Source organism: Tupaia chinensis, unplaced genomic scaffold (assembly GCF_000334495.1).
Source record: "Tupaia chinensis unplaced genomic scaffold, TupChi_1.0 Scaffold000359_1, whole genome shotgun sequence".
NCBI lineage: Eukaryota > Metazoa > Chordata > Mammalia > Scandentia > Tupaiidae > Tupaia > Tupaia belangeri.
In genome coordinates, this window is record NW_006159855.1 from 2,443,329 (window position 1) to 2,458,329 (window position 15,001).

General features: G+C 42.0%; 1 protein-coding gene across 1 annotated transcript in view; it reads right to left on the bottom strand.

Moving 5' to 3' along the window:
* Positions 1-2,069: 2,069 nt before the first annotated feature.
* Positions 2,070-15,001, bottom strand: part of SEC11A (SEC11 homolog A, signal peptidase complex subunit) — a 36,279-nt gene continuing 23,347 nt past the window's right edge. The window contains exons 5-7 of the mRNA XM_027773537.1: positions 10,231-10,350; positions 2,789-2,846; positions 2,070-2,590 (exon numbers count right to left, since the gene is read on the bottom strand). Of these exons, the coding sequence (XP_027629338.1) occupies positions 2,540-2,590; positions 2,789-2,846; positions 10,231-10,350 (229 nt within the window). The 3' untranslated portion in view covers positions 2,070-2,539. The remainder of the gene's footprint in view (positions 2,591-2,788; positions 2,847-10,230; positions 10,351-15,001) is intronic.

Below are 15,001 nucleotides of genomic sequence, written 5' to 3' on the forward strand. Positions count from 1 at the left end.
GAATTTGCGGGACTCGCTGAACTAGAGTTTAAAGATGGGACAACCAAGTAGACCTGTCCAGTGGCAACAGAGAGACACAGAACTAGACCTGAGGACAGGTGTCTGGGAAACCACACAGAGAGGTTTACTGGTTGGAGTTATGAGAAGAGATGAGTAACAGCCAACAGGCAATCCCGTTTTCAATTTCTCATTTAAAGCTGTATCAATCCTCATACTCTTTTTCAGTTCCCTTCACTCATAATGACTGCGCCCATTCCCATTTGCCCTGCCAAATTTCAAAGGGCTTATATTTCCATCCAATTACCAATTAAGCCTCACAGGTATTCCTTACATTTTCAAAGGGCTTTTAAAACATATTACTAATAAAACTCCCCAGTTTTAAGTCTTACATTTTAATGCAAATCTATTTAAAAACTGGGAACATAATACCTCTCCCCACAAATAATCTTGTTATTTTTGGCTAAATGGAGTGATTCAAATGTTTGATTACTTTTTCAGAGAAATTTAGCTGCTGCTTGCAACAAGAGCATCCAACGAAGGAGGAAAATACTTTCACATAACTGGCTGTAAAAATATGCAAGTAAGGAACGTATTAAACTGTTCTTCCTGATAAGCGTACGAGGAGGAGAAATCTGGGCAGATGAGGACAGAAGGATACTTACATTCAGCCAAGCTTGGTCACTGAGAACCCTGAGATCCCACACTATTTTCCTAGAGTAGTCCTAGAAAGGCAGGTTCCAAAACAGGGTCCATGCACGGATTAGGCCACACAGCAAACCCCATCCTCTGCTGGTGAGAGGGACGGGAAAAAATGGGAGGGAGCATTCCCTGCTGTTACACGCAGGGGCTATTCCAGCATGTCCCTGGCTCAGGAGCAAGTGAAGTACTGTAAGAGCCTCACAGACAGGTTCCAAAGCCATTTGTTAGCAGTGATCTGCCAAGTTTCATACTCTGTTGAGACCATGAAGAACCCAGATCCAAACTCTGAAGGCTACAGCCTAGTTAATGGATTTGGGACCAGACTGCTCTGTAGGGAAGGGCCTCATTGTTCCCCTTTTCATTCCATTAGCATTAAGGCGGGGACTGATTTGCACCACCTCAATTGGACAAGTAATAGCAACTGTTCACGTAGCCAACACACAAAACTTGCATACTTAAGAGATTTCGCATCACTACAAGAAGACAACAAATGGAATCAAGACTTCTGTGCTTAAAACACATTGGCTCACCCTATCCTCCCTAGCTCTCTGTCTCTGTTTTAAAAGAAAACACACAACAGGACACTGCATTCACTTTAAACTGTGCCTTCTTCAAGTTTGTATCAGAGAAAGGAAAAGCCAGGCTCTTAAGGGAACAAATTCAGGCAAATTAGTTGAAAGACAAGGAGAAGGAAGCTTGTCCTCCAGCACTTTCATCTTGCCGGCCTCCAGATGTAGCACACGCTGCCATCCTCTAGAGGGAGTTGACAGTCTCAACTGCAAAAGGGTTATTTATTTATTTATTTATTTTTGAGAGAGATATTTTTGCTATAGGGAGCATGCACTCGCCAGAGAGACAGGAAGCAAGAAATAACAAATCACAACCCCCCCGCCCCCCGGGGATATGGCCACACGGCAATCCTTTCTCTTCAACTCTCCTCTCAGGATCTTGGGGTCGTGTTCACACGTGTGCCTAGTGTTGAGTTTTAAGTTGCCAGATCCAGGAATTGAACTGCAGTTGACTACGTGAGAGTCCAGCATCGTAACCACTATGCCACCTGCTAGTCCCAAGGGTTATGAATTTTTAAGCCAAGTGAGACTTTTGGAACCTCTTAGCAATATTGGGTTTGCACGCCCCTAGCAAAGAACCAATCTGATGACTAAAGAGATTTCCTATGAATGTCCATGGCTGCTTTTGCTTCACCCAAACAAAACAAAAGAGACAAAAAAGTTACTAGTATTAGGGCAACCTTCTTAACTGAAGGACTGTCCACACCAAAGCCTTTCTAATTTCCCAAGGGGTACTAAGATCCAGGTAAGGAAGGCAAATTTTAGAAGCTTTCTCGACAAACACAATTCAGGGATAAGGGGTTCAATGTGCAAAGTCTTTTATTAAAATTTTGAAAAGATAAGACTTAGACCATCTTGGTCTATGCCATTCCCATCATGAGGAATGACGGTTTCAAACTCGTGCAGAGCTGCATTTTCATTTACAGAACTCTGTAGGCACTTGAGAAAGTGAAGCTTAGCTTCAAAATACAAACACTGGGGGCTTTGGCTCAACCTTTTAATATAAAAAGTTCACTGATGTACAAAAATGCGAAAGTGTGACAATGACAACATATGAAATTCTGTGATTGAAAGTCCCCTCGAGTGCACTATGGTGCACATGCACCCGCCCACACATACTCTGGCGTGGAAACATAAACTAATGCAAACCGGTGCTACCAAGAAGTGCCAACACGTGTGTTCTCCATTCCACCAATCACAGACCAGTATCTACTCCAAACATTCAGTAACAAAAAGTACAGCATCTTCCCAGGAACAGCAAGGCAGACTTCTTACTCACGATGGACCAGCACAAATAAACCCAGCAAAAAGAGTACCGCGTACTAGAAAACAAACAGAAGCACACGTTAGAGAAGCTTTTGAAAACTCACTGGTTCTCAGAGCTAATTAATAAATTGGCCTTTGTGATCACGATAAATTACTAATCTATCCAGTTATTCTCTGAACTATTATCCATTTAACAGTTCCCAAAATTAAGCAGAGATCACATTTTGAACGAAACATAAAATGCAGGCTCGTACCTTAAATTTAGGATAGTCATTCATGAGGATCGTCACAATTCCAATATAAGGAACGAATCTAAAATGAACAAACAAAAAACTGATCATCACAGAACTTCCTAAATGAAGCAGCTGTTGTCACTTGCCGAACATTGGCAAATCTTCATTAACACTCATTTTCAGTTCACAAACCCCATTTGTATAGATTGTCGTAGTTGACCCTTCAACAGTCCGTGTGACAGGAAGTTAGGAATATCACCATTTTATAGATGAGGAAACAGATGGTCCTGCCCATAGACATGGCTTCTGTGAGCTAGAATCAGTCCCAGATTTGAGGTCTTAGAATTCTAGGCAGTGACGCTAATGCCACAAGCTGACGCAGTGCTGGCAGCTGGGTTTGCCATGAAAGCCTTCAGGGAGCTGTCACTCTAGTCGGGAAGACAAGACAAACACAACAGACCACAGTACTTTATGTTAAGTGGCCAGAAAGTAGGTGTATGGGCTCTGTTATTGTAATACTTAGGACGTCACCACCTGCCCACTTTTTAACTACTTATAATCTGGATTTGGTCATCTTAATCTGGAATCTTTTCTAAAATATTTTGTTGTTTCTTCCTATAGAGCTTGTACACTTGTTAGGGAGAAGTGGAGAGAGGGAGAGAGAAAAAAAGTGAGAAATCACCCCCTGGGGGGATGGCCATGCCACAGTCTCTTCTCCTCCATTCTCTTCTTGGGATTTTAGGCACACATGCACACAAATCCAGCATGTTTTTCAAGTCACCATGTCCAGGACTCGAACTACAAAGTTGTCCATGTGAGATCCAGTGCCTTAATCACCACGCCACCTGCTGGCCTCTCCAGAACAGTTTTAATAACCACATGCTGCAAGTCAGTCTCAGCCCATCTTGCCCTACGTTTCTGCAGCACTTGACTTGGACCATGACAAACTTGCCAGTGAAAACCCTTCTCCTCGGTCTTTGCAGCACATCACAAGTCTGATTCTCTGATTCTCACCTACCTCTGGCTCCTCCCAGACCTGGTGGCTCGCTCGCTCTCTCTCGCTCTCTCTCTCTCTGACTCTCTCTGGTAAGCACACGTGTCCTATAGCAAATTTAAAAATAAATAAACAAATAAAAATATAATTCCTTTTTTAATAAAAATATAATTCTTAAAAACAAAAACAAAAAACCAGAGCCCATCACAAAGAAGGGATGTGAGATGAAGTGGACCCGACGTTCGCACACTTTAAAATAGCCCAGATACTTTTATCCAGACAGCCCCAACTCTGCACCTTGCCAAAGACAACACAGAAATTACCTCCCACATAACACCTCCATCAAAACTTTACACAACCTTGAACAGACGTTTTGGTTTCGGTGCAGTTCCCCTCCTTTTAAGGACACCTCTTACTGATTTTTCCTGTCTTCACCCCTCTAGCTCCTCTGCCTCTAGCAGCAGGGCCTCGACCTGTCTATCTCCCCAAACCAAACTCCCATTCCACATGTTGATGTCTGCTTATTCTTTTTTCAGTTTTTTGCTGTAGGGCATCTGTGCTTACCTGAGAGACAGAGAGAAAGGGGACTGTGTGTGAAAAGTCACCCCCCGGGGAGATGGCCATGCTCTAATCTCTCCTCCTCCATTCTCCTCTCAGGGTTTTGTGTACACATACACACATGCAGTGTGTTTTCTAACTCACCTGGTCTGGGACTCAAATTGCACAGTAGGCCAAGTGGGAATCTAGTTGCCTTAACCACCATACCACCTGCCGGCCCATGTTGATGTGTTTTTAAAACCTAGACTTCCTTTCACAAAATCACTTGGATCAGATCTGTAAAAATGCAGATTCTGGGGGCTGGCAGCTGGCATGATGGTTAGGGTCCTGGACTCCCACATCGCCAACCATGGTTCCAGTCCTAGATCTAGCGGCTTGCTTTCTCACTTTCCTTTCTGGGCAAATTAAAAAAAATTAATAATGATGATAAATAAAATGAAATAATTCTTAAAAAAAAAAAAAAAAAGGCAGATTCTGGGACCAGCAGATGAGTAAGGGTTACATCACTGGACTTTCACATAGCTGACCACAGTTTGAGACCCAGACCGGGTGGCTATGAGTTCACGCTGGGCAGGTGTGTGTATGTGTGTGTCCAAAATCTTGAGAAAAGAATGGAGGAGTGCGGGGTGGCCATTCCCCCTGGTGAGTGATTTCTCGCTTTCTGTGTCTCTCTGTCTCTCCAGCAAACACACACACCTTATAGCAAAAATCTCTCCTAAAAAAAAAATTGCAGATTCTAATATCTTCCCTAAATTTACTAAGAGGAAATCTCTGAAGGGGGGTACTGGGACCAGCAGTTAGCGTGATGGCTATGTCGCTGGACTCCCACGTAGTTGACCACCAAATAAGGATAATTTTATTTCTAGAACGACCTGTTTCAAGTTAAGCAAAAAAAAAAAAATTTTTTCTTTTTTAGAGCGATTTTTGCTATAGGGTGTGTGCCTGTCAGAGACAGACAGAAAGCAAGAAATCATCCTCCAGAGAGGATGGCCATGCCACAATCCCTTCTCCTCCACTCTCCTCTCAAGATCTTGGGCACACATGCAAATATGCCCAGCATGAGTTTTAAGCTGCTGGGTCCAGGACTTGAACCATGGTTGACTACATGTGAGTCCAGTGATGTAACCATTATGCTATCTGCTAGTCCCCCAGCAAAAAGTACATTTTGAAAGTCTTATCTGGGCCAGCAGGTAGCATGGATATTAAGGTGCTGGATCCCACAGGGCCATCTGCGCAGTTTGAGTTCAGGACCTGGTGGTTTGGAAATCACACCAAGAGTGTATGCATGGCTGCCCATAATCCTGAGAGGAGACTGGAGGAGAAAGGACTGTGGTGTGCTCATCCCCTTGGTAAGTGATTTATCACTCTTCCTCTTGTTTCCCCCTTCTCGTGAGTGCATGCCCTATAGCAAAAATGGAAAAACAATACATAAACACACACACACACACACACACACACACACACACACACAAAGCCTTATTCATAAAACTGAATTTCAGTCCATTCAGAGCTCAGTTTCTGCTCCTTCCTTATGTTTTCATTCTTTTCTTCATTATCAGTATTCCCAATCCCTGATCTGCTGCTGGTCTTTCACCCTTTTCTGCTGCTGCTCTCTGCTCTTTGACTAACAGGTCCCCTTATGTTTTTCAACTTCCTAAATTAAAAAAGATTCTCCCCTATTAAACATTTAGTGGCCCAGTATTAGTTTCATTTTCTAAAATTTTTATTACAAGCTACAACACTGATGAACCTTGAAAAGATTATGCTAGGTGAAAGAAGTCATACACAGAAGACCACGTATGTATGATTCCATTTACATGAAATGTCCATAACAGGCAAATCCAGAGACAGAAAGCAGATTAGTGGTTGTCAAGAGGCTCAGGGAGGAGGGGATGAGGAGCGACTGCTAATGAGTTTGGAGTTTTATTTTGGGGTGATGGAAATGTTCTGGACTTAAGATGGTGGTCATGGCCGTCCAACCTGGTGAACATAATGAAACCCACCAAATCATACCTAGACAGTTAAGAAATGGTGACTTTTATATTCCAATTTATATGAATTATATCTCAATAAAACTTTTTTAAATTTTATTTTAATTTAGGATCTTAAGCCTCAGGTACAATTTTTTAGCATGTAGATGCTCAAAGCAAAAAAAGCAAAACAACCACCACCCCAAACCAAAGCATTTTTAAAACTGCAGAAGGACATTTGTACCACAGTCACAAACCCGCCTGCAGACCAACACTTTTCCCAAGGTTTGGGTACAGCCTGACTTTGAAATATCAACTTAATGTTTTATAAACACAATTTCCACAAAAGAAGGTGATCCGTTCCATTATATGTCAAGGTAAGTGGTGGTGCAGTCAGTGCAAAGTGAATTTGTACAGCTCAGATTCTGTGCTCAAGCTGTTCATGCCCCAGACGTTTTATACTTCACAGAGTTACTTAAATCAGCGTACCAGACTGTGGCACTTCCTTTTTTTTCATTAAAAGAAACAAAAAAGTCTATTCAATTGGGATTTTAGAAATAACATTTTATATATAGTCTAGGATTTTTAAAAAAATTCTTTCAAAAGACAGATTGCAGGGCCAGCGGGTGGTGTAGTGGTTAAGGTGCTGAACATTCCCACCGGACAACCAAAGTTTGAGTCCTGGACTTGGTGGCTTGCTTTCTCACTTTCCCTGTCTCTCTCTGGTCAGATTAAAATAAATGAATGAATAAATAAAAATTTAAATAAATAATTCCTAAAACAAAAACAAGAAAACAAAGTCAAATTGCTTGGGTAAAATCCCAGTTCCTCTACCCTTTCACAGGATGATGCATCTTCTACCCAACCAAAGGGCCAGAGTGAGCAGACAGAGCTATAAAAACACCAAAGGAGCCCAGATAAAAGGATAGTCTGTTATACAAGTAGGAATATAAAGAATACAGCACCAGCAAAATTTGTCAAAAACCTTAAAATATGAGTATGTTTCACCCAGTAATTACACTTCTAAAAATGTACTGTGAAGAATGATTGGTCAGAACCTGGCCTTGGTAGATGATGCTGCTCAGCAGGCTGAGGCCACGCAGGAGCCCTGGGCTCGATTCCTGGCCCACCCTAAAAGCCAGGCACTGTTGTATGCAGGCCTGTAGTGCCAACTACTCAGAAGGCTGAGGCAGGAGGATCAGACACTGTGGGACCCTACCTTAGAAAAACAAAGAAAAGATTAAGCAGAGGCACTGAGGTATATGTAATAAGGATGTTCATCAGAACATATTCACAATAAAGAAACTGGAAATAGGCCCAGCCACGGCACCGCAGGCAGCAGGGGCACTGCTGTGTGATGCTGGAGGCCAAGCGGGAGGTTCTGGGTTCATGTCTTTGTTCTGCCTGAACATAACCAGGCGCACCTGTGATTCTGCTAGCGCTAAGGCTCAGGGGAAGAATGCAGCATGAGGCCCTGTCAAGGGTGCACCTCTCTGTCTCTCAGGAAACACACTGGGGAGGGGAGGGAATAAGCACAGTATTTAACAATAGGAGATCGATTCGATAAAAGTTGGCCTATCTGTATAGTGGAATAGTGTACAGCTTGGAAATGATGATATGGAGCTACATTTATCGATCTGTAAACATACAAGCAATTTTTTGGGTGAAAAAAGGTTATAAAACAGTGTGGCCACTTCCTCCCATACATGTTTTGTGTATATAAACATGTGTACCTTTAACAGCTGCACCTTTTATAGCTATACACAATGGCAGAAAGAACATAAACTAAAAAGTTAACGGTAAATATCGATGGAGTGTGGAGAAGGAGAGAAGGGACTGCTTTCTGATGGCTGGATTTTCTTTAGGTTTCTACCCGAATCTGTATGTTTACAATGAAGGAGAAAACAAAAAGACTCAAAGAGTCTAATGAGCCTGAACTGCCACATTAGCAGCACTTTGGGAGCTGAGGGAGAAGGGGACTATTATTTCTCAGAAGCACTGATGACCTACTTTGGATTGTAAAAGTATTTTTAGCTCCTTCCTAAGAGATGAAGTTCCTCTACAGTGGGGGCAAGCACCAAAAAACAGATTTGTGGGGACAAAAACAACAGTGGCCACGAACTGAGCATCTCTCAGGCTCTAGTTGAGGCAGTTTCACTCAGCAACTCACACTGCCTTCCTTCTAGCAGTTTCTCAGTGCGGTGCCCTGCGCGGCAGAGTAGTTGCTCTGTATCCACCATGCCAGGAAATACAGAGATTCTGAAGTGGCCCAAGGACCGTGTGGTCTCTAAACAGTGAGAACCAGTCACTAGCCACTGCAGATGTGTTATGCCAGTAACTTGGGCGTGATGGTTAAGTGTGGGCTCTGGGGCCAGCCAGCCACTTACTAGCAGTGTGATCTCAGAGAAGTGACCCAACTCCTCTGTGTTTCCTCATCTATAGAATGGGAGTTTCAGGCTGTTCATCTGTAGAATGGGAATATTAGGTTTTTTCGGAGGTTAAGATGAGCTAATACATGTAAAGCACTTACAATGAGTCTCTGGTACATATTAAGTCCTAAAAGAGGTGAGTTATTGTTAATACTATTAATAACATTATGGTAGTAATAATCCCATACTTCCTTACACCAATAACTTACAATTCCTGTCCTCCACTGTTCTGTTCTCCTGATACAATCTGAAATAAACAGGCTTAATATAATTTTAAAATTTCATTTTACCTCATCAATTTCAAGACTACAAATTAAACAGTATGGAATAAATTAACATGAGAAAATTAATATAGATGAACACTTTAAGTTGCTGACAATAAATCCTTAAGAAAAGTTAAGTTTCATGAAGCAGGATTAACACTGCTCTGGATCCCCACAGCCTAGCATAGTATAGACGTTCGAGTACAGGAAGGTGCCCAGTGATATTTGTGGAGTGACCAGAATAACAAATGAATTATAAAAACCATCACATCCCATTTATCATCTTATTTGTAATATTCTATCCTTTTATGGTACCCCACTTCTTCTCCTCTAGAGTAGCATACCTGGACTTCAAAGGTACTTTATTCTTTTTTGGGGGGCGGGGGGGAGATAATTTTGCTATAGGGTGTGTGTGCTCGCTGGAGAGATAGAATCTGTTCTCCTGATACAATCTGAAATAAACAGGCTTAATATAATTTTAAAATTTCATTTTACCTCATCAATTTCAAGACTACAAATTAAACAGTATGGAATAAATTAACATGAGAAAATTAATATAGATGAACACTTTAAGTTGCTGACAATAAATCCTTAAGAAAAGTTAAGTTTCATGAAGCAGGATTAACACTGCTCTGGATCCCCACAGCCTAGCATAGTATAGACGTTCGAGTACAGGAAGGTGCCCAGTGATATTTGTGGAGTGACCAGAATAACAAATGAATTATAAAAACCATCACATCCCATTTATCATCTTATTTGTAATATTCTATCCTTTTATGGTACCCCACTTCTTCTCCTCTAGAGTAGCATACCTGGACTTCAAAGGTACTTTATTCTTTTTTGGGGGGCGGGGGGGAGATAATTTTGCTATAGGGTGTGTGTGCTCGCTGGAGAGATAGAAAGCAAGAAATCATCCCCCGGGAGGATGGCCAAATTACAATCCATTCTCCTCCAGTCTTCTCTCGGGATTTTCAGCACGCACGTATGTGTGCCCAGCATCGAGTCTGAGACTTGAGCCAGGATCGACTATGTGGGAATCCTGTGATGTAATCATTATGCCATCTGCTGGTCCCCAGATGTACCTTAAGAAGCACATTTTTCAGAAAACATAAAGGTAATCTGGGCATGGTGGCGCCCGCCCTATGGCGAAAAACACAAAGGTAATCTGGTAGAACCAAGACAAAACCACTAGGTTCGGCTAAGTCAGATAATACAACTGAGAAGGCGAGATGCCCTCTTCTACACTCACCCTCTGGCTCTGCCCACGACATCTTTTTTCTCTAGCCAGTGTTGTCCTTGTTTATACAGGCCTCGGTCATCCACTGCGTTATTATCACCTTTGGTTAAAAACTTGATATGCCCATTTTGCCTTAAAAGAATGAGGGAAACCCAAGTCATCAAACACTTTCATGGCATTCGAAAACACACAATTTGCTCTTGTTAACCAAAACTTCCTGTGGCATAGTGGTTATTCTATTACCATTCCTAGTGTCAAAATAAATTACTTAGCTAAAAAGATATTTATATCCTTTTTTTTAAAAAAATATTACGGAAAGATGAAACAAACTACATATCTAACACTAAAGGAATTGAAATATTATGCAAACATTAAGGAAAATGCTATAGAAGAATATTTAATGACAATAGATTATAGACATTTTATTAAGTGAAGAAAATATTACAAAATAGTGTGTAAAGTATAATTTTGCTTTTATATTAAAAAGTATAAATGAAAGCAATACGTCAAATTACTCCACAGGATGAATCTGCAGATGATGGGATACTACAGACTGACCCAGTTTCTTCACCAAGTTGCAAAGGACAAAACAGTAAGAAAAGGAACCTAAAATTAAGTAAGAGACTATAAAGTCATATAAACCAACTGTAGCCAAGGGTCTATTTAAATGAGCTTCCAACAATTGTTAAAAAGGTTATGGGAACCAGCAGTTAGCGTAATGGCTATGTTGCTGGACTCCCACGTAGTCGGCCGCGGTTCGCGTCCCGGACCCGGTGGCTTAGAACTCACGCCGGGCGCGTGTGCGTGCGTGCCCAAGATCCCGAGAGGAGAATGGAGGAGAAGGGATTGCGGCGTGACCATCCCCCCTGGGGGGTGATTTCTCGCTTTCTGTCTCTATGTCTCTCTCTGTCTGTCTGGCGAGCGCACGCGCCCTATAGGGAAAATCTCTCCAAAAAAAAAAAAAAAAAAGGTTATGAGGGGCCAAGTGGTGGCACAGTAGTAATACAATCTGACCCATGTGGCAAAGACTCCAGGTTCATGTCATGGGACTTCCCCAAGCACATGAGGCATGCAAGTGCCCGTGATCTGGACTGGCTGAGACTAAAGGTGGACTGTCACCTGAAGACCTTGCTGGGGGTGCCCTCCCCTTTATGGAAGAAAGAAAAAAACAAACTTGAAAAAGCCTAGCCTAGGCACAGTCCATACACGGTGTACTGGACTGCAGTACTGGGAGCCACATGGCCGACTGCAGGTTCAGATCCCTGGGTTGGCCTGACAACACAGCAGGCAAACCCACTGGTGCCCAAGGTTCTGAAGAGCTGGAGGGCTGGGAAAAGGGGATCATGGTGTGATGAGACCCTGCCAAGAGCTTGCTGGTGCTCTCGTGCACCTGCACACACTCTGTTATTAAAAAAAAAAAGTTATGACAGAATTGGGAATTTGAACAAAGATATAAAAAAACTTACTAAGAAATTCCTTTTTTCAGTGTAAGCATGTTAATTATGCTTTATAAAACCCTGGTGATTGTGTTTTACAGATATTTACTAAAGTATTTACATATGACAGAAATGATGTCTAGGATCTGAATCAAAATAATACAGCAGAGGAAGAAGAGGAGGGAGTACAGACAGGGGAGCACTGGCCATACATGTCTCATGACGGGGTCTGGGCAATAGATACACGTGGGCTCATTACACTTTTCTGTGCATGTCAGAAATTCTTGGGCCGGGGACTGGTAGATGGTGGTGGCTAGGGGTGCTGGATTCCCACATGGCCGACTGTGGGAATTGGACCTGGCGGCTTCCTTTTTCGCCTTCCCTTTCTCTCTCCCTCTCTCTGTCTGGTCAAATTAAAAAATAATAACAACAAATGGAATTAAATAAATAAATAATTCTAAAAAAAAAAAGAAGGAAAGAAATTCTTGGGCCAGTGGGTGGCATGGCATGGTGGTTAATGGCTGGTTGCATAGTTTGAGTCCCGGACCTGGTGGTTTGAAAAACACACAAGGTGGTATACATGCATGCCCCAAATCCCAAGAAAATGGAGGAAAAGGCAGTGTAGCCACCTCTAGCCCCCTACTTGGGGGGTTGTTTTCCCACTTTCCATCTCCAGGGAGCACATATGCCCCATATCACAATTTAAGAAAGAAAGAAAGATAAAGAAAGAAGGATGGAAGGAAAGAAATTCTCCAAATTTAAATAATTAATTAATTCTTTAAAATTATTTATTTACTTAATTTGACCAGAGAGGGACAGACAGAGAGAAAGAGACAGAAAGTGAGAAAGCAAGCTTCCAGGTCCAGGACTCAAACCACTCAAACCATAGTTGGCCATGTGCCAGTCCAGTGCCCTTAGCCACCACACCACCTGGTGATCCCATAAATAATTAATTAACTTTTAAAAATGGAATAAAACAGGATCTAAATGAGCACTTTAGCTTACCTTTATCTTCTTATTCTCCAACAAACATGTACTACTTTTACATTACGAAAAAAGAATTTTTTGGGGAACCAGCAGTTAGTGTAATGGCTATGTCGCTGGACTCCCATGTAGTCGACCGCGGTTCACGTCCCGGACCCGGTGGCTTAAAACTCCCGCAGGGCGCGTGTACGTGCATGCCCAAGATCCCGAGAGGAGAATGGAGGAGAAGGGATTGCGACGTGACACCATCCCCCCCGGGGGGTGATTTCTCATTTTTTTGTCTCTATGTCTCTCTCTGTCTGTCTGGTGAGCGCACGCGCCCTATAGTGAAAAATCTCTCCAAAAAAAAAAAATTTTTTTTTAAAGAACTATTTTATTTAACATTATTTATTTATTTTTAATTTGACCCGAGGGGAACAGACAGAGAGAGAAAGTGAGAAAGCAAGCCACCAGGTTCAGGACTTGAACCACGGTTGGCCATGTGGGAGTCCAGTGCCCTTAACCACCATGCCACCTGCCAGCTCCCAAAAAAGAATTTTTTTAAAAGGAAAAAAAATTTCAATCCTTCAGAACTGCCAGGGTTCATAAGAATAAAAGTACTTGATCAGAAAATTACTGATTAATTCTACTAAAGAACCAAGAGTTTTCTAGCAATTACAAGTCTTAATTGAAAGGAAAGTATATTTTATAGTTGCTAAAGACCAGCTTAAAATTAGTGCAAGTGAGTTTGGGTTAACCATTTCACTAAAGAGAAGAAAATAAGCCTTGGATTTCAACTTCCTAATACCAGCTTAGATTCTAAGTCAGAAACTGGCTTACTAGACTCGAAATCTGCAGATGAAACTAAATTAGGAGGTGTTGCAAACACCAGATAGTTAAGTGAAAACAGTCACCTTAAAAATGAGATTCCAGTTACGAAAAATGCAAATATATACAGAGAAAAAGAATCTGTAGCTAACGATTCAGTAAGTGAAAGAATGTCTGAAGAGCCCTGGAGTGTAAAAGAGGACAGGTGCCGGGTTGGGGTGGGCTCTAACAGCCACAGAGAAGAGCAGAGCAGCAGGAGGATGATGCTATCTCCATTCCCAGCCATGAGATAACATCAACCCAGGGCCGAAAGGTAAGATCAGGTGTAGCAGAGGAAAACCAGGAGAGCGGAAGCTCTCCAGGGAAGGGAAGAAATGCCAGGCTGCTCCCAAAGACCTGATTTGCCAGTAGAACAAACCAACCAGCATGGCCAATTGCTCCCTTCTGGAGGTTAATTAGGAGAGACCTCTAAAGCTTATTTGGAAAAACACTGATCTCCATCTACTTGATGGGGGAACAATTTTCTCTGGTGGCAACCAGCTCTTACTATTATTACTCCAGCACAACTCATAGGTTCGAGACGCTGACTGAAAGCACATTATCACAGGACTTGTCCCTTGTTAGCACACAGGGACCAAATAATTGATATTATCTGCTTCCAAAGAGCTTCCAAGTGTTTATGATTTATTTTATCCATCACAACATGGTGACATTTGGAAGGAGGAAATGACCACTTTGCAGATGAGAAAAAATGAGATGCATGAAAAAATGGGTGCAGAATAATCTGTCTACTTAGGGAAAGCAAAACTAAGGACCAAGTCATCCAGTGATGAAATTTCTCTTTCCAAATACTTGATCCCATGCCAGTGTTCAGCATCGTCAGATTACAGTATCTCCTGCAGACTGAACTGATTAAATACATGCATTTTGGTTATTATTTACATGCCTTTTTTTTTTTTGAGAGATATTTTTGCTCTAGGGTGCTTGTGCTCGCCACAGAGACAAAGAGATAGAAAGTAAGAAATCATCCCCTGAGGGGATGGCCATGCCATATTCCCTTCTCTATTTGCCTCTCAAGATTTTGGACATATATACACACATGTCCGCCCGAGTTTAAGCCACCAGGTCCAAGACTTGAATTGCACTTAACTATGTAGAAGTCCAGCGACATAACCATTATGCCATCTGCTGGTTCCACTGGATCACATTTAAAAAAAAAAAGTGTTTTTTTTTTTTAAGAATTATTTATTAATTTTATTTATTCATTTGACGAGACAGACAGACAGACAGAGAGAGAGAGAGAGAGAGAGAGAGAGAGAAAATGAGAAAGCAAACCACCAGGTCTGGGGTGTGAACTATGGTTGGCCCTGTGGGAGTGTCCAGCGCCTTAGCCACCACACCACCTGCTGGTCGCCAAGAAAAAACATTAATTCTACGAAGTTAAATGATCTTTTTTTTTTTTTTTTTTTGAGAGGTTTTTGCTATAGTGCGTGTGTGGCCACTAGAAAGACAAAAAGAGACAGAGAGAAAGTGAGAAATCACCCCTTGGGGGGGAT